The following is an 18632-nucleotide window of genomic DNA, read 5'->3' as shown; positions in this document are numbered from 1 at the left end:
AACATTAAGAGCTTGGAAAACTTACAATGATAAAGATGCCATTTCAAAATTTATATTCAAATGGACAAAAAAAAGTAAAGATACCACGGATATGATGGTTTAAAGAGTGAGAAATATTTCAACGAAACTGTTCTATTAAGTGCAGATCAATTTACCAATGTACACTTTGTTCACAGCAATATCCCCAATATTTAGAACAATGTCTAGCACATCAATAGTCTCTATACATGAGACTTTATTCAACAACATCCGAGGACCAAAAACCAGCTATTAAGGACTGATTGAATGACTTCCAGCCATTAACTTGATGAAAGATGATAAAAAGAATGTGTGTCAGAAGGGAAAGGTAAGGTGAAGAAAATTGAGTATGCAGGTTATTTTCTAACTGGAATACATAAGGACTTTGTGGCCACCCTATAAAAGGCATTAAGTAAACAGTTCTGGAATAAGTGAACACAGGTAGGTAAGATTTGGAAGGTGCAATATTATCTGTGAATCTAAAGTTGTGTGCAAAACTTTGAGTGTGTTCATTTTTCTTAGGCGAGAATTTATCAAATTCTCAAGTCTGGAGATGTATGAAGTTTAAGGATGGATTCATATTGTCTTTTGAAAGCTTTCATTTAAACATTTTATGTGCCCCCTTTCCGAACTATAAAGTTTTTAGAAAACTAAAATCCGAAAACTATCTCAAGAGAAAACTATCATAAGCTTATATTTTAAAAACAGAAGAAAAAACATTTTTTTAAATCCCAAGAATAAAATATTTAAAACTCACCATTTATTGTTTTTATAAGCATGTGGATTGACTATATCTCTAATGAAGCTGTAATAGTGTCCACCATCTGCTGTTCCTGTGTGAACAGTCACTCCTATCAAGTCATACTCATAGCTCTCTGTGTCTTTTGAATGATCACTGACTTCCTTAAAACCTGGAATGATTTACATAAAATAATGGCAATAATTTTGAAAACTGCACACAGTGACATCTTAGAATCACTTTATATACTAAACTTTATGCACAGAAATAGGCACAGATACTTTATATATTCAAATAGGTACAAAACAATCCTATATGCTAGTCATTCACCATTCATAGCCTACAATTTTAAGGAGCATTTATACAAATCACTGGAAAAACAACTATGTGTCAGTGCATAACTAGGGACAATCTCCATGTAATATGTAAATGTAAAATATATTCTTTTTGCTTAATCTGGCTCTTCCTTTTGAAATAGATAAATCTGAATGAAGCATTTTGTATTACCTTTATTAGGAGCAGGCAAACGCAAGATCTGAAAAGTATTAACATATTTATGCCTGTTAGTCTCATGCTAAGGAACATGGAGCATTGTACTGGCAGCATGCTTCCAACTGTTTTCCCAGTTAATAGAAAACACTGTGTATTAGGAGCTTTATGTAGACAGAAACAAAATAAACAAAACATATACTTCCCACCCACAGAGATTTCAATTTGAAAAGTTATTACAAGAGATATTAAGAAAAAACTCCAGAACATGTATGATCTGTATTTCCATCATCACAAAAGGAAAGGTATAATCAGAAGCAAATAAGTGAGAGCAGATTTGGTTAACCTGAGTGCACAGTCTAACCTGAAAATTGAAGCAACAATTAGGTGAAGAGGAGGAACTGGCTGAGAGTGTCAGAGCAGTGACTGAGGAGTTTGGATGTACTAGAATCTGACGCTGAATGCATCACTTGTGGCTTAATAAATTCCTTTATCTTGGCATAAATTTTTGCTATTTCCACACATGGAGACATTATGAAAAATACAGTGAAGCAGTTACTACGCAGTCTTGCTATAATTTTACAAATGGTTTGAAAATGTTCTAAAAAGTAGGATGTATATATACAATGCCAACTTCTTAACTTTGTCTCTATTTTCAAACTTACCTCTTCTGCCTCATTTCCTGTAACTTCTAAACATACTGCAATTCTAACTTTAAAGTTCCCTCCCTTAACCCTGTATCACCTCACAGCCACAGTCACCATCCTCTCTCTTCAAAGAAAGATATGTTCTTCTCTTGAAAGAGTAGCCCACACTCATTGTTTATACCTCTCAGCTCCCATTTAGTGAGAGTAAAACATTTACTGGATGCTCATTAAGTGCCCGGCAATGCAGTATAAAGATTAAAATATGGTTCTCTTTCTTGTATCTTATAATATGGTGGCTCTTCAAATCTTAAAAATTTACATCAGCATAACTTTCTATACAAACAAAACACTGCCAGGACTCTTATGTAAAATGGAACTTCTCTTGGCTAAAGAAGAATGGAAAAGGTATGAGCTGGCCCTATTCTGCTTTCTTCTCTCCTCTCACCTATTTCCATTCCTCATCATGGTCCTTGGGACATACACACAGATGTTCGAAAATCACTGGTCTTATGGACGTAATAATAGCAATTTGGAGGTAACTACTTACCAACCAAGTGCCATTTTAAATTCGTTGCAATCCACCTTCCTACTGCAACACCCAAATTAAATTGGTCTGATGACCAGAGATCTTCAACATGTTAGATAATTTTCCCTCATGGTCTCACTGGAACTGTTCCTTTTCTTTATTTAGTTTTCAATACTTCTGACCACACTCCCTCCTTCTTGAGATCCTGAAATACTGATCCCACTATTCACCTAACTGATCAAGCCAGAAACCTTTCTTGACTTCTCCTCCTTCCTCTAGTAGTAGACTGACTAAACTGTAAGCTTCATAGGGTCAGAGACCTTGTTCTCTGTTGTCACTATATTCCTATTACTATAATAGAAAATTAAATAGTGGATAGATGTTCAATAACTTTGTTCAATTCATTTATTCATTCAATCACCAAGTTCTACTAACTCTATCGCCATGTGCTTCTCTCCAACCCTACTGGTTGGTATGCTTTCTCATCTGTGCTACTATTACTGTGGTTTACCATAACAGCCTCCCCACACTCCTTTTATCATCCTCTAATCCATTTCTATTGCTATAGTCAGAATAACCTTTTCCAAGATCCCACCTGGTTACCTCAGTTCCCTGCTTAAAATTTTCCAATGGTTTCACATTGAAATAAAGATCAAAATTATTAACATGGCTTACAAAAAAACTGACCTGGCTGCCACCCTTTTGCCTATCTCATCAACCCCCTAATCAGCCCCCTGCCCCCCACTAGAGTTTCTCCACTCCTCTCACTCTAGCTCTTACTCAAGCTCTGCTTAAATGTCACCATCTCCTGAAAGCCCTCCCTGATTCCCCTCAATCTGTGATACATTCACTATTTGACAACACTTCATGTTTATAATTCCTTGTTTAATATATGCCATGCCCAATAGACTTAAGTTCTTCAAGGGCAGGAACCATGTTTATCTCATTCACTTGGAAAGGTGCCTAGAACACACTCCTAGTAGATACAAAACGTTTATGGGCCAACTGACTGAATATGCCATATTGTCTTTAAAAATATTCTCCTTTATAAGATTCAGTTTGATTTTGTTAAATGTGTAGTTGATTACAACTTTATAAATATGACTATCTTGTCATGAAGACTTACAATAAACATAGGCAAGAGAAAGATTTTCCATTACCTTCTTTCCTGTCACTCTTTCGCATAAGAAAATCTTCTGTATAGGGTGTCATATCCAAACGTAATGGGAAGGAAAAATGTGTGTTCACTTTCTCTTTCATCATTGTGACCATGTTAAATGTATACCTCATAGTATTGAAACTCAGAATCCGAGGCAATTTCTTAAAACATGCTCTGAAAGACAAGAACAGAATTTGTTAAAAATTATCTTTCAGAAGTACTCTAGCTATTATCAATTACATTTACACTACACTTATTTCAATATTCAATTCAGAGTAAATAGTAAATAGTACTCTAAATCATGCTCTTATTAAATCTATCAATCAATCAACCTATCTATCTATCTATCCCCCTCTTACATGACTTTTTCCATTCTGAGAGGACTTTCCTGTGTCTAGAGAGGAAAACAAATGAAAAACCTACAGGGGACTATGGTATATGCCATGATGAAGCTATGAAAGGTGCTACGGAAGCATAAAAAGGAGTCACATCATATTTCAAAGGCAAGGAGGTTTTTGGTTCAGAGTTTTCTTTTCCACCTTAAATAAGCATTTATTTTTGTACAGCAGAATTGCAAAGCCTGACTGTACCATTTACTAGATATATGACCCTAAAAAAGTTACTTAACCTCTCAGAGCTTAATTCCTGATTTGTAAATGGAAGTTAAGGTGCCTACTCCCTACTACTTTTAGAATGCTGCCTGGCAAACAGCGTTCAACGAGTGTTGCCTCATATTACAGCCACAACAATAACATTACCTAATTGATTACCTAAATCATATGGTATGACTTACTGCTAGTTCAGGTTTAAAAAAACTTTTTTTCAGTTTAAACAAAATATACTTTAAAACTTGGATTTATGAAAAATATGAATTTCAGGGAATAATTCTTCAGTGTATATAGGATTTATAACAAAATTTGTTTAAAGCAAGAGCTTAGTTTCTCTTTTAAATAGGAAATTTAGGGAGTTGAGGAAGGTAAGGGAAAGATGTCACAAGCAGATGGAATAAGAAGTCTAAAAATTCATCATTATTGTTTATTTGGGAGACTGGTAAATGATGAGGTTACAAAGTATAAAGAAGTCAAGATATGAAGGGCCTTGTGTGTAATGTTAGAGTATGAACTTTACCCTGACAGCTAAGAATCACTAAAGGACTTGTGGAGGGCAGTGAAACCATGCATTAAGATATAAACAGATCTGAAGAGATGACCTGAATCTAACCAGACTACTTCTCTGCCTTTGTAGTTCCTAGCAACAAACTACATATGATGCTCTTTCAATGTAATTTCAATGTCCATCGGTAGGACTGAAACATCTTTACCCAACCAACTACTCTGTCCTAAACCAAGCATCTTATGGCTGGCTCTTAAGAAAAAAAATCTCTCACTTTACAGATTCAGAGGTCTTCAGTTCATGAGTAGACTCTTTATCATGCCCCACTGAGTGCACGGCAGAGAGCTAAGCAATCATATAGACCTTGGTAAGTATCTGATTAATAAAAAGGAAAAAAAAAATCTGAAAAGATTTAAGAGTGCCTGAAAGTTTACTTGCATAACTGAATGAAAAATTGCTGCATGAGTTCCAAGCAGCTGACCATAACCTTAATCACATAATTTTCATATAAGTTTAACATTAATTTATCCTAAGTTTGTGTTTTACTTCTATTTGATGATTTATCAAAATGACGAAAATTACGTTTCAAAAAGCATACCTTTTTTCAGCTCGTACTTTCTTCCCGCAATGAGAACAAGTATACATGTTGTCACCTTCTAAAGTATCTTTAATAGTAACTTCATCAAGAGATTCCTGTGTATAAAACCACACTTAAGAGTTTCACATTATTGTTTACAGCATGCAAAAATACAAAAAGCATTAATTACAATTTGGGCAGAATGCAAAGAGGAAAACATTTTTTTAAAAAAGCGAACACTTAAATTTAGTAAAAATATTGACAAGGTGCTCTGAATCTTACTACATTTAAAAAAAACTCAAGTATTTAAATTTTGATTGGGAAAAATCAGCTTTGTGATCTACCTTTAATTTTTATTTGAGTAGCATCAGAAGAAGAAAATAGGTGAAAATGTTAAAGTTAATTTTCTCCTAAGGTAACAAACATAAGCCTGCTATACACAAATAGTTAAAAGCAGAAAAAAAAATTAAAAATATATACAACATTACTCACATAAATGTTCTTCATATCAGCCACCTGGCACCTCACGGTGTAAAACTCTTCAGCTGTCTGACTAACATGTTCACAATCCTAGTCAATCAATAGCCAAAAATTGGTAAATTATAATAAGCTAAAGTATACATTAAGATTTCCAAAAAGCAAAGAACAGGGAGAATACTTACCAAGGATACAACATTGTTTGTAATTACACCTCCAAACAAACTTTTGACAGTATTTTTCTTTAAAAAAAATATAAACAAAAGTCAGTAATTTAAAATTAAGCAAATCTGTAAAAATTTCCAAGAAACTTGAGTGTTCTGGTACTAACCAGTTCTGGAGACATTTCTTCAATTTTAGTAATCAGATCAGTAAAAAACTCAGTCATATCTTTCTGCTCCCCAGTGTTCAGAGGCTGCTTATCCATGGTGTATGTTTTACAAAAGGGTCTAGGATTATATGCTTTGCATTCACTCTCCTATGAAAGAAAAGGCAGGTGGTGAGGAGGATGATTATAAAACAATCAAATAAATCTAGATCTCAAATAAAAATAAAAATTATCACAAGGTTATTGAATGAACAACAAAGAAACAGGTAGTAAATCTACAAAGAAATTATGAAAATGCTCTCTTCTATTTCATTTCTGTTTGATTCTCATTGCCTTTTCAGTTTAATAGTCTCGGTGCCAGAAGATGCTTAAATGACCGTAAGTTAAGAAATTTTTATTTTTTAAGCCTAGGAATTTCTAGGAAGAAATTTGGGATTCAAAGGATGGAGGTTTGTATTGTGAAGCATAAAATACAAAGCCTCTGCAGGGTGCATAAGTTCTCCTATCAACTGAATCTTGGTTTAGTAGTAGTTTAAATAGCAGTAAAAGTGCTTTGCCAGTTCAAATAGCATGTTCCAACTCAGTTAAAAGGAGATTATAAGTGGAATCAAGGGATAACTAACAAACCTTTTTATTTTGTTAAAAATCTCATTTATGGGCTTCCCTGGTGGCGCAGTGGTTGAGAGTCCGCCTGCTGATGCAGGAGACACGGGTTCGTGCCCTGGTCCGGGAAGATCCCACATGCCACGGAGCGGCTGGGCCCGTGAGCCATGGCCGCTGAGCCTGCGCATCCGGAGCCTGTGCTCCGCAACGGGAGAGGCCATAACAGTGAGAGGCCCATGTACCGCAAAAAAAAAAAAAATCTCATTTATTAAGTCTCACAAGCTGAAATACATGGTTTGAAAAAAATATGGTAAGATCTTTGTCCTCCAAATTCTAATAGGTGAGATAAGTAACTTTCAATACAAGTGCTGGTACAACAGAATTATGGTGACATGGAGATACTCTGTGGAATTTTTGGTCTCTTAGAGGACAGACTTTCTCAAAAAAACCAAGTTGATTCCTGAAGGATGAGAAATGGAAGAAAATGGAGAAGAGTACTATTGGAAGAGTGCCACAGGCAGTAGAAGCAGCATAAATAACTGCACAAGCGATGAAGCAAAAGGGTGATGGGCTTCAAAAGGCTTACAGTTACTACAGGGTGAGGCTGGATGTGGGAAGGGATAAGAAAGGAGGTTGAAGGGAAGGGGCAGAATCACAGGGGATGTGTGCCATCCTGACTGAACCTGAATACTATTCTTTTCATAATAAAGAGTTTTAACTAGGGGAGTAATAATATTAAGATTTGCTATTTTTTAAAGATTAATTACTTTTATAGTTTTGGGGGTGGAAATTAAGAAGGACAAAGAAAAATCAGTTGGAAAACCCTAAGACTAAGGGGGGAGGTGTGACCTTCTGATGAAAAATGGATCAGATATAAGAAATTCTTCAAAGGATAAATTAACAAAATGTAGATGACTGAAATATGACAGTTAAAATTCACTATGACAAAGAGCATCAGCAACTGACGAAGTCAATTGGAAAAATAAGAGTATATGATCAGGACAGGCCAATACAAATGAACTCCAATTAACGTTTTCACCTTTGGTCAATGGGTATATCTAATTAGTTTTCCATACCCAATTCTCAAACATACCATTAAATATGTAAACATTTTTTGAAGCTCCAGGAGAGTGGTCTTGTGCTTCATATCTTCGGAATACTGTAAATTAAGAAAAACCTTTCCATTAAGACATATTGATAATGGTAAATTAGACATTCTAGAAAAGAAAGTATTACAATGTGCTTAACACTGTTTTCATTCTTTTAGCCATATGTAGGAAAAGCACAGTATTTTTTCATTAACAATTTTAGCATTTTAAAAATTGGAGTACTTTCTTCATTATACAAATATGGCTATCACTATTATGTAAGGAAACTGAATAAAGAGATCTTAAAACTGCTTTCCAGATCAGCACTTTTTGGTTCAATGCTGAACAGAAGCATTTACAAGTTGGCGATTTTGCAAGAACAGAAAACACCTTTTCCACAAATAAATCCACACATTAAAGAGTATATTATATTAACAAATGACATCTCACCCTCATCTAGTCATATCTTTATTTTTTTCTAGAGCAGCAGATCCTTAACACTGCAGGGTACTACTGGCCAAGATCTTTTAAAGTCCTCTAAATATTCAAGGACATTAATTGAGATTCAAATTTTGAAGAAGTGGATGAATCTTGAAGACATTATGCTAAGTGAAATAAGTCAGTCACAAAGGGGCTAATATTGTATCATTCCACTTATATGAGGTACCTAGAGTAGTCAAATTCATAGACACAGGAAGTAGAATAATGGCTGCAAGGGGTATGGGTGAAGGGAGAATGGGGAGTAAAGTATCTAATGGGTACAGTTTCACCTGGAGGAGGTGAAAAAATTCTGGAGATTGATGGTGGTGATGGTTGCAATCTGAGTATACTTAATACCGCAGAACTGTACACTTATACATGGTTAATAGGATAAATTTTACATTGTGTATATTCTACCACAAGTAAAATACATGTAGTTTCTTTAATCTCTCTGTGAAAAATCAGAAAAGAAAATAATTCTATTCTGTAAGAATTCCTTATGTAGAGACAAGTCTAAATTTAGTTTTTAACCAAAAATACCATTTCTGAGACTCATTCACAGTTAGCACATCTGATTGTTTTTTCTGTTGCTACACATTAATTCCTGACAGTGCTAATGGCTAAAAGATGATCATTAAATATAAGGAAGAGAAACTACAAATTGTGGTCAAGTCACCACCTAAAAAAGAAAATCACTGAATACATGCTTCTTTGATAAGTGGTTCTATAAAATTATACAGATGGGGGTAACCAAATTTAGTCACAAAAATTTCCACATGCTAAATGAAGTCAATTATTCAACTATTTCTAATAGTCAGTTAGATGATCAACTTAAAAATATCAATTTAACTAAAGCCAAAAAACAAACCCACTTGAATATACTGAGTATGCTTTAGAGACCCTGAAGCATAACTTAAACGTAGTAAGGATTCACTGAAGATAAATAAAGAATTGCAATACTTTGTAAGGGGGGGAAAATGCAAGGACATCCAGATGACATGATGGAAGAAAATAAAAACCCAAGTGCAAGCATAAAGAAAGTCTGCCAGGGCTTCCCTGGTGGCGCAGTGGTTAAGAATCCGCCTGCCAATGCAGGGGACACGGGTTCGAGCCGTGGTCTGGGAAGATCCCATATGCCGCCGAGCAACTAAGTCTGTGTGCCACAACTACTGAGCCTGTGCTCTAGAGCCCGCGAGCCACAACTACTGAAGCCCGTGCGCCTACAGCCTGTGCCCTGCAACAAGAGAAGCCACTGCAATGAGAAGCCCACGCACCGCAACGAAGAGTAGCCCCAGCTCACTGCAACTAGAGAAAGCCTGCATGCAGCAATGAAGACCCAATGCAGCCAAAAATAAATAAATAAAATTAATTTATTTAAAAAAAAAAAGGCTGCCAAAAAATTGTAAAAGCAGTGCAGAAGGCAAACTAAAAAATAGCCCATGGTAAACAAAAAATGAAAACTACAATGCACAAGTTAACAAAAATAACATAAGCAAAGCCTACTCAAATATACTAGGGCACAAATTTACTTTAGGATACATAAGTTCAGTGATTCTGGTACTAATTTCCTACTTTATTTTAGGCTTTGCTTATTTTCTATATAATTAAAATTTGCATTTATTTTTACTGAAAATATCGTGTTCATTTGATACACTGAGTGTGTATATTCTACAACTGTGTTTTCCTTTGATAAATAAAGAAATTATACTACAGTGTTTGGAGTAATCAATCGAAATTTATTTTTAACTGCATTGGGTCTTTGCTGCTGTGCGTGGGCTTTCTCTAGTTGCAGCGAGTGGGAGCTACTCTTTGTTTTGGTCTGCGGGCTTCTAATTGCAGTGACTTCTGTGGCGGAGCATGGGCTCTAGGCGTGTGAGCTTCAGTAGTTGTGGCAAATGGGCCCTAGAGCGCAGGCTCAGTATTTGTGGCGCAAGGGCTTAGTCACTCTGCGGCATGTAGGATCTTCCCGGACCAGGGCTCGAACCCGTGTCCCTTGCAATGGCAGGTGGATTCTTAACCACTGCACCACCAGGGAAGCCCAAAGTTTGTCAATTTTAACTCAAATTATTTTCTCAAACAATATTTTACTAAATTGAATCAAGATTTATCAATAAATTTTTAAAATTTTGTTTTATAGTTTTAATTTTTTTTTTTTTGGCTGTGTTGGGTCTTCACTGCTGCATGCATGCTTTCTCTAGTTGCAGCGAGTGGGGACTACTCTTCATTGCAGTGTGCAGGCTTCTCAGTGCAGTGGCTTCTCTTGTTGCGGAGCATGGGCTCTAGGCACGCAGGCTTTAGTAGCTGCAGCGCGTGGGCTCAGTAGTTGCGGCATGCAGGCCCTAGAGCACTTGGGCTTCAGTAGTTGTGGCGTGCGGGCTCAGTAGTTGTGGCTCACGGGCTCCAGAGCACACACTCAGAAGTTGCGGTGCACAGGCTTAGTTGCTCCGTGGCATGTGGGATCTTCCTGGACCAGGGATCGAACCCGTGTCCCCTGCATTGGCAGTCGGATTCTTAACCACTGCACCACCAGGGAAGTCCCTATAGTTTTAAGTTTTAAAGTAAGGAAAACTGTACCTTAGCAGTGAAGACAGCCTGTCTTGCCTCGGGTATCATGTAAAGTTGCTGAATAGTAGAAGCCAAGTAACAAGTAGCTCCAAGGTTAGTCAGGCCAACAAATCTACACTCAGCACGGACATCTTCATGAGGCCAGTAGTCCCATTTATAAGGTGCATGAGCTGCTGAAAAAAGAGGGAGGAAAGGATGCCCCCCCAAACAAACTATTAAACATAATATATTCTGCTTTCATTAACAGCCACTACATCTATTACTTACTTAGTTCATATACATAAAACATGGTAATTTTAAAAATTGGTAAGAACACATAGTAAAACTAATTTATTCCTAAATATTCAAAGGACTGCCAAAACTTGTCTTTACTTGGCACTAAATTATTTAACCCCAAAATGCCAAAGTATTTCACATATCTCTAAAAAGTCCATCACAACTGTTTTTTTCCCAAAAACTAATGTTTACTTTTTAACTTCAGTATGTCCTAGCAACAACAGTTTATAACGTCAAAATGTATGAATGGGGAATTCTTTCTTTAAATCATGCCCTCCAAAATCTCATTTCTACAAACGAAATTTAGAAAGGTTAAAGGAAAAGAAGAATGCTCACACTGCATGTGTTGTGCCATAACCCAGTTATGTATTAATCTGTAGTTTTCGACAGATCCCTTTACCATCTCCACTAACAAATCATAAGCAGCAGCTCTCGAAGAATGTGATTTGCACTTTGGCTGTTGTCTATCTTTTAGACTAGGCAACAAAAACAGGAGATTGAAGATATCTCTTAAAAATTCCTGGAAAAAAAAAGAAAGACCAAGTATATTATCTAAACTTGGAAATTAACTATATTCCAAATAAAATTAATAAGTTACATAGAATTAAATGGACTATATGAAAATCTACAATTTATTAAAAGACTGTTTAAAAACTTAAAGGAGCATCATATACCATCATCTGAAAGTATTCCCAATGTTCATTTCTCTTAGGGAAAATGGAATGGGAGGAGGAGCTTCACCTTTACTCTTCTCTCCCTCTTGATACCTTATAGCTCATTCTTAGAGTCACACCTACAATGCTATTATTTTCCACTCCATTCAGTGACTAAACGTGTTAGTTCAGGACTCATTACTCCCTATCTTGAATGCCTCTGCATTTACTTAAGTTTCTCCTTACTTCACTCTAATAATTAAAATAGCAGTAGCAGCCAAAGCAGCAATGTACCCATAATGAGCACTGAGAAGTGCCAGATACTATTCAAAGGCCTCAAAACAAAACAAACAAAAAAGGTTAAGCATCTTGCCTGGAGTCAGATTTGGCAGGTGTTATACTAAGGATTTAAAACACCAAGCTCTTAACTTCAATACCAGTGAAGTTCAAACTGAGATGCAAAGCTTTACCATTCTAGATATACTTTTCCCTAAATTTAATCTGCCTGAGAAAGGGCCACATTTCCCACTTGTTCTTTAATTGGTCCTTTGCTACTATTCCAAAGAAAGTTATCTCCCTCACCCATCTCAATCACAAGTAGTACAAAGGTACATTGTTCTGGGGTATAGAACCTCCTGGGGTACTGTATAGAAAAGAGGTAATATTGTTAAGACCGAGACTCTGCTATCCTTAGAAAGGCTACATTGTAAAGTTGGCTCCTGGCTGTCACCTGAACACCTGAATGGTCAACCGTTCCCTCCTCTGTTATAAAACTTTCCGTAAGTGATAAAAGTGGCTCACTGTACCAATTTGTATTTCGTTTATGCAGAATACCTGCTTTCTATCTGGGAGTCTGGAATTTCATTGACTGTGGTCAGTTATGCAGGTACTATGTGCCTACATGACCCACCCCCTGATAAAATCCCTGGACTCCTAGGCTGAAGAGAGCATCCCTGGTAGACAACACCTCACACATGTTGTCACACTCATTGCTGGGGGAATTAAGCACGTCCTCTGCAACCCCACTGAGAGGGGACTCTCAGAAGGGCGTACCTCATTTCACCACACTTGGCCCCATGCTTTTTCTTTTGCTGATTTCATTTTCTATTATTTTGCTGTAATAAAACTTTGTCATGGATACAATTACACGCTGAGTCTTTGAGTCCTTCCAGTGAATCAGTGAATCTGGGAGTGGTCTAGGGAACCTCTGACACAGGTACCAAATGAAGGACAATTCAGAATATTTTCCCATTAATGACCTCACCTCCTCCATCTCACTACTGTCAAAGAAAGTACAGTGCATAGTTCCTGACTTGGCAAAGAAAGGTACGTTTGGCTAAGAAATACTGAAGGTGAATAGAGACTTATTTTATATAGTTGACAGACTGACAGTAAGATTACGTCTTGTCTATTCTATAATTCAGAGGTGAGATGACTGTCTTGGAGACACAGAGTAACATATTTACATGAACTGGAAAATAAAGTCACTCACTCAAACAGAAATAGAATTAGCAAATAACTAGTTTAACAATGAACTATCTTTGCTCATCAGTTTAGATCTAGAAAACTGAATGAGCTAAATAACCATAGCTCCAAAGTTTTGACAAAATATATTTAAAGCCTGTGATAAAAATATTTTAATGAAACATTAGGATTGGTAAAAGCTTGCTGAAATGAACAATATTTTTATTTTCCTCACTCTGAGTTCACCAGGAAAGCAGGTGTCCTTAAGTGAAAGAGTAACATATATATTAACATATCCATTTGATAAATAATGGTACAGCCATTTTAGTATACTTCACAGAAAGAAGAACCTCAAACTGATACCTGAGAGAATATTAAAAATAATTTCTGATGATAGTGTGATCTTTGACATGTAATTCAGAAGAAATTCAAAGAGTTAAATAACGCTGTTAAAACAGAACATTCCTACTGTAAACAGTATGTAAACACGGTTTCTCACTGTGGTTTCTCACTGTAAAACAATGTTTCTCACAACTTCTATCTATAGAAATATAAAGTAGGAAGAGAATGAATACATGGTCATTCTAGCTTAATAAGGAATATCCATCTACAACTATATGAATTAATTTTAAAAGCCACATACCCTTCTTGTTAATGCGTAATTTCAATAAAATTTCATTTTTAATGTTTCATACTTACTTGGCAAAATTCAAAGTCTATTTACATTGCTTTGGTTGCCCATGTCCAAATACATGTAATGTAATGATAATTAAATATGGAAGAAATTTAAGACAACATCATGTAGTCACAGGAAATAACTATTTTTATCAATTTCAACAATACTCTGGAAGCTAGGATAAACTGTACAATGCAGGAATTGTAGCCAATATTTTATAATGACTATAAATGGAGTATAACTTTCATGTATTTATTTTTTTCTGTAAGTGCTATATTTTAAAGATCTTTCTGGACTCATTGTTCTCAACCAAAGCAAATAAATTTTAATGATTTTTTTTCTTTTCTCTTCTTTTCTAAATGGAGTATAACTTTTAAAAATTGTGAATCACTATGATGTTCACCTGTAACTTATATATTCTACATCAACTTCAATTTAAAAAAATACTTAAACTTGAAAAAAATCTAGAAATTTCTTAAAATTAAAAAATCTGTTGACAGGACACCTAGGTTTTCCAAAATTCTTTAAAGAATATGTGAGCAATAAATGTTTGAAGACCACTTTAAAAAAGTTTGAAAAAGTATGCTGTCTCTCAATCTATTACTAGATTTATTCTGTTAAAAGCATATTTCTGACATTATTTGATCAAAAACTTGAAAGGCCCCCCTTTTAAATTATAAAAATAATGCTTTTATTTTACTGTACATATAAAAATAACCTCCTGGGGCTTCCTTGGTGGCGCAGTGGTTGAGAGTCCACCTGCCGATGCAGGGGACACGGGTTCGTGCCCTGGTCCGGGAAGATCCCACATGCCGCGGAGTGACTAGGCCCGTGAGCCATGGCCGCTGAGCCTGTCTGTCCGGAGCCTGTACTCCACAACGGGAGAGGCCACAACAGTGAGAGGCCCGTACCGCAAAAACAAAACAAAACAAAACAAACAAACAAACAAAACCTCCTGTGACCACAACAGATGGCCACCTAGTTTCCCCAAATTACCTCCTCTATATTTCCTCAAGCTCAAGCCAAACTGAACTTATCATTCAATAACCTGCACATACTCAGTGGTTTCCTAGGACTGATTTTTCATTCATACTCCTTTTGTGACTTAAATGTTTCCCTTACTTTTCTACTTAAGGACTTTATCCTTGTTACAAAAGCTTTATTTTCCTCAAAGACTTTCCTAATCCCATCAATACTATCTGATCTTCCATACCTCTGATCGTATCCCTTTAATGGATCTTATTTTTTACCATGAATTACAAATATCATGATATTATTTGTGAAGGTACATACGAATTTTGCATAAGGCAGACTTCTCAATAATTACCTGCTGAACAAATGAACCATTAGATTGTCAGTTCTTAAGAATCAGGACTGAGTCTTAATCATCCATTTGTTCAACATATATTTGCTAGGTACTATACAAGGTAGTAGAAATAAGAGTGGGGTTTATACTCTTAAAGGGGAATTAGAAGAAGGGAAGAGGGAGTAGAAGGGAGGAAGAAGAGGAAAGAGGAAGCAGAGGCAAGGAAGGAGAGGAAGCAGCAGCAGCAGTAGCGGTGGTGGTGAGGGAGATTGTATGTGGCCTGGCAAGCCTAAAATTATTTACTATAAGTCTCTTTACGGAAAACAGTTACTCCTCGATAAATTCTAGATGAAATTTTTAAACATTAATAAAGTAAAATATTACAGTAGCACAGGTATTTTTAGTATCTTGGCGATAAGGACGACTTCTTAATAATACACCAACACCAACTACCTTAAGCACCTGCACTTGGATACCGAATTGACATTTCAAATTTAACGTGTCCAAAATAGAACTACTGATTTTGATACCCCATCCCCCCCAATCTTATCTATCCTAAATTTCCCCTTTCTTAGTAAATGGCATTATCATTCACTTAGTTTCTCAGGCTTAAAATTGAGAAGTCATTCTTGATTAGTTTCTCTCTCTCCCACCTCACAATCTTCTCAAAATTTAAGTCTTGTGAATTCTATCTTCAATAAATATCCTAAGTCCAACCACTTTTCATCATTATCCCTCTGCAAAACTTCTTAATTGGACCCCTAACCCTCACACTTGCCTTCATAGTTCTCTACCTGTAGTCTAGATCTCCCCCTAGAACAGGAGTAAAGCTTTGAAAATGTTAATTCAGACCACATACCTCTCCTGCAAAAAAGCTTCTAAAGGTTTCTGATCTCACCAAAAACACAATGGGAAACTAAAGTTTTGACTACACAAACATTAAAACCTTCTCAATAAACAACTATTAGTAAACAATAAACAATAAAAACAACTATTATTTAACACTGTTCTGGAGGTTCTAGACAAAATTAGGTGAAAGAACAGAGAGAGTTAAGACTTAAAAATGAAGGAGTAAAAAAATTACTCGAAGACAATAAACTAAAAACAAATGAAAAATCAAAGACAATACTGAAGATAAACACAAAGACAACTGAGAAAAAAATTCTACAAACAGTAAGTGAACTTAAGGTGGCCTGCAACAAATTCACACACAAAAATCCTTACTCCACATAAACAACTCATCAGAAAACAAAATAAAAGAGTGCATTTATGATACCTAACAAAGAAAATCCCTAGGAACAACCTTATTTAAAAATTCCTAAAATTCAAATTCTAAATGAAAACATTAAATTGAAAAACACAACAATGGTCTTCTATAAATAAGAAGACAAATCCTGTTCTTGTATAGGCAATTTAATATAATTTCAATTTTTCTATATCAATCCATAAATTTAACACAACCCCAATTTAAAAAGTATCCGAATTTTAATTTTTGAAAGAATGAGACACACTGATTCTAAAGTTTGTATGGAAAAATAAACAACCGGGACAATTCTGAAAAGGAGTAATAATGAAGATGGACCATCTCTACAAGATATTAACTAAAAACTGTGAATCTACTTAGTTAGGATATGGTATTGGTGAATGAATAGATCTGTAGTGAAAAAGAAAGTCCAGAAATAAATCCAAGTACATATGCCAATTTCCTCCATACAAAAATTCTACAAATTATCAAGAAAAGGACCATGTATATACATGAAAGGAAAATGAGGACAGGATTTGAGCAGGTCAGAGAAAAGATAATACAAATAAATGGCTTTCAAACACATGAAAAGAAGCTCAACCTTACTCATACTTACAAAAAAATGAAAAATAAAACTAAGAGAATGGTTTCCACTTATCAGACAAGCAGAAATTAAATTTGATAATACACTGGGTTGGTAGGAATGTGGGAAAATTGGCACTTGGCTCACAGACATTGTAGGTGGAACCATACATCAGTTCAGCCTCCACAGAGAGCATCATGGTTATTCTGACCAAAATCACAAAGGTACATACCTCGTAAACCAGCTTCTACTTCTAGAATTTTTTCCTACAGATTTCCTAAATGATGGATGTATAAACATTTTCCCTGCAACATCACTTATAGTAGTGTAAGGTAATGCTCAACATTAGGAAGCTAGTTAGATATATCACATCTTTCCAGAAAAAGAATATTATGCAGTTGTTACAAAGAATGAATTAACTCTATATATACTGATATGGAGAATCTATAAGGTAGGTGAAAAAAGCATATTACAGAACAGTGTATTTAAGGTTTTAACACCTGCAGACAGTATTGCTTAGTGGTTAGAAGCTTGGTCAAGTAAAGAGTCTTGAGTGTCCTCAGTGAAGCAAGTTGTTTAACCTGTCTATGCCTTAGTTTCATCATCTGTCAAAATGGCGTCTAATGACAGTATCTACCTCACAAGGGCTCAAAAATTTTGCCTAAGATATCAATTGTATAAATCAATAAACAAAAGAGAGAAGGAAAAAAAACAGGTGGTCTTAAAAAAAATACGAATAATGAAGACAAAACTTTTGGAAATATTTCCTGCACATATGTGACAGGAAAAGAGTTGATATTTTCAAAATAAAGAACTTTCCAAAATAAGTAAGAAAAATGACAAAAGAATACATGCAGATTATGAACAGAAAATTGCAAGTTAATACAAGTGGACGATACATAAATGAAAAGACACTCATCTTCAACAATAACCAAGGAAATAAAACTAAAATAGCGAGAGTGGCAAAGACTTGTCATGTAAGGAATGTGGGGATGTCTGAGAAAGTGGCATTCTTACACAGTGTGGCTGGGAGTATAAACTGATAGAGCCTTTTGTAAATTGATGTATTCTGATTAAAATGAATCAAATTTACTCTTAAGAATTTATATGAGTATACAATGGAACAGGTATACAAAGATGTTCCCTGCAGTTTTTTTTTTACAGCTACCAACAACATAAATGTCAATAAAGATTAAATTATTTCTCTCTTTATGTATTCAACTTTTTAATGTATTTTCTCTTTTTTGATGGATTCATTTTAAATGAATAACACAAACCACAGAATAGTATTTTCATAATATAAATTATATACCTATGTATTTAATATAGGCATAGAAAGTCCTGGAAGGCCATTACCAAAATATCATATGAAATTAAAATATATAGGAATATTTTTGTCAGCAGTACCTTAAAATTTTTTTCTTTAAAATGACTTTTGCTTTACAATGATATGTTATCAGAAATATCAATTAATACATTTATATTTTGGAATAAAAGTTACATATCGGTTTATATAACGTAAGACTTCAACCAGCAAGACTATAAATAAATCAAGTTATTCCCAGTGAGTGTAATAGAAAAATTTTAAAAGATCCAGGAGAAAACCCACAGAACAGGGCTTT

The 18632-nt window shown here is 35.2% G+C and overlaps 1 protein-coding gene across 1 annotated transcript in view; it reads right to left on the bottom strand.

Moving 5' to 3' along the window:
* Positions 1-18632, bottom strand: part of USP34 (ubiquitin specific peptidase 34) — a 184399-nt gene that overhangs the window by 46018 nt on the left and 119749 nt on the right. The window contains 9 exon segments of the mRNA XM_065891660.1: positions 776-929; positions 3580-3752; positions 5290-5384; positions 5761-5838; positions 5931-5987; positions 6077-6223; positions 7770-7835; positions 10819-10979; positions 11422-11605. Of these exon segments, the coding sequence (XP_065747732.1) occupies positions 776-929; positions 3580-3752; positions 5290-5384; positions 5761-5838; positions 5931-5987; positions 6077-6223; positions 7770-7835; positions 10819-10979; positions 11422-11605 (1115 nt within the window).

This window comes from Phocoena phocoena, chromosome 14 (assembly GCF_963924675.1).
Source record: "Phocoena phocoena chromosome 14, mPhoPho1.1, whole genome shotgun sequence".
In the NCBI taxonomy this organism is placed as follows: domain Eukaryota; kingdom Metazoa; phylum Chordata; class Mammalia; order Artiodactyla; family Phocoenidae; genus Phocoena; species Phocoena phocoena.
Note: the sequence above shows the minus strand (reverse complement) of the source record. Positions and strands in the feature narration are given on the sequence as shown.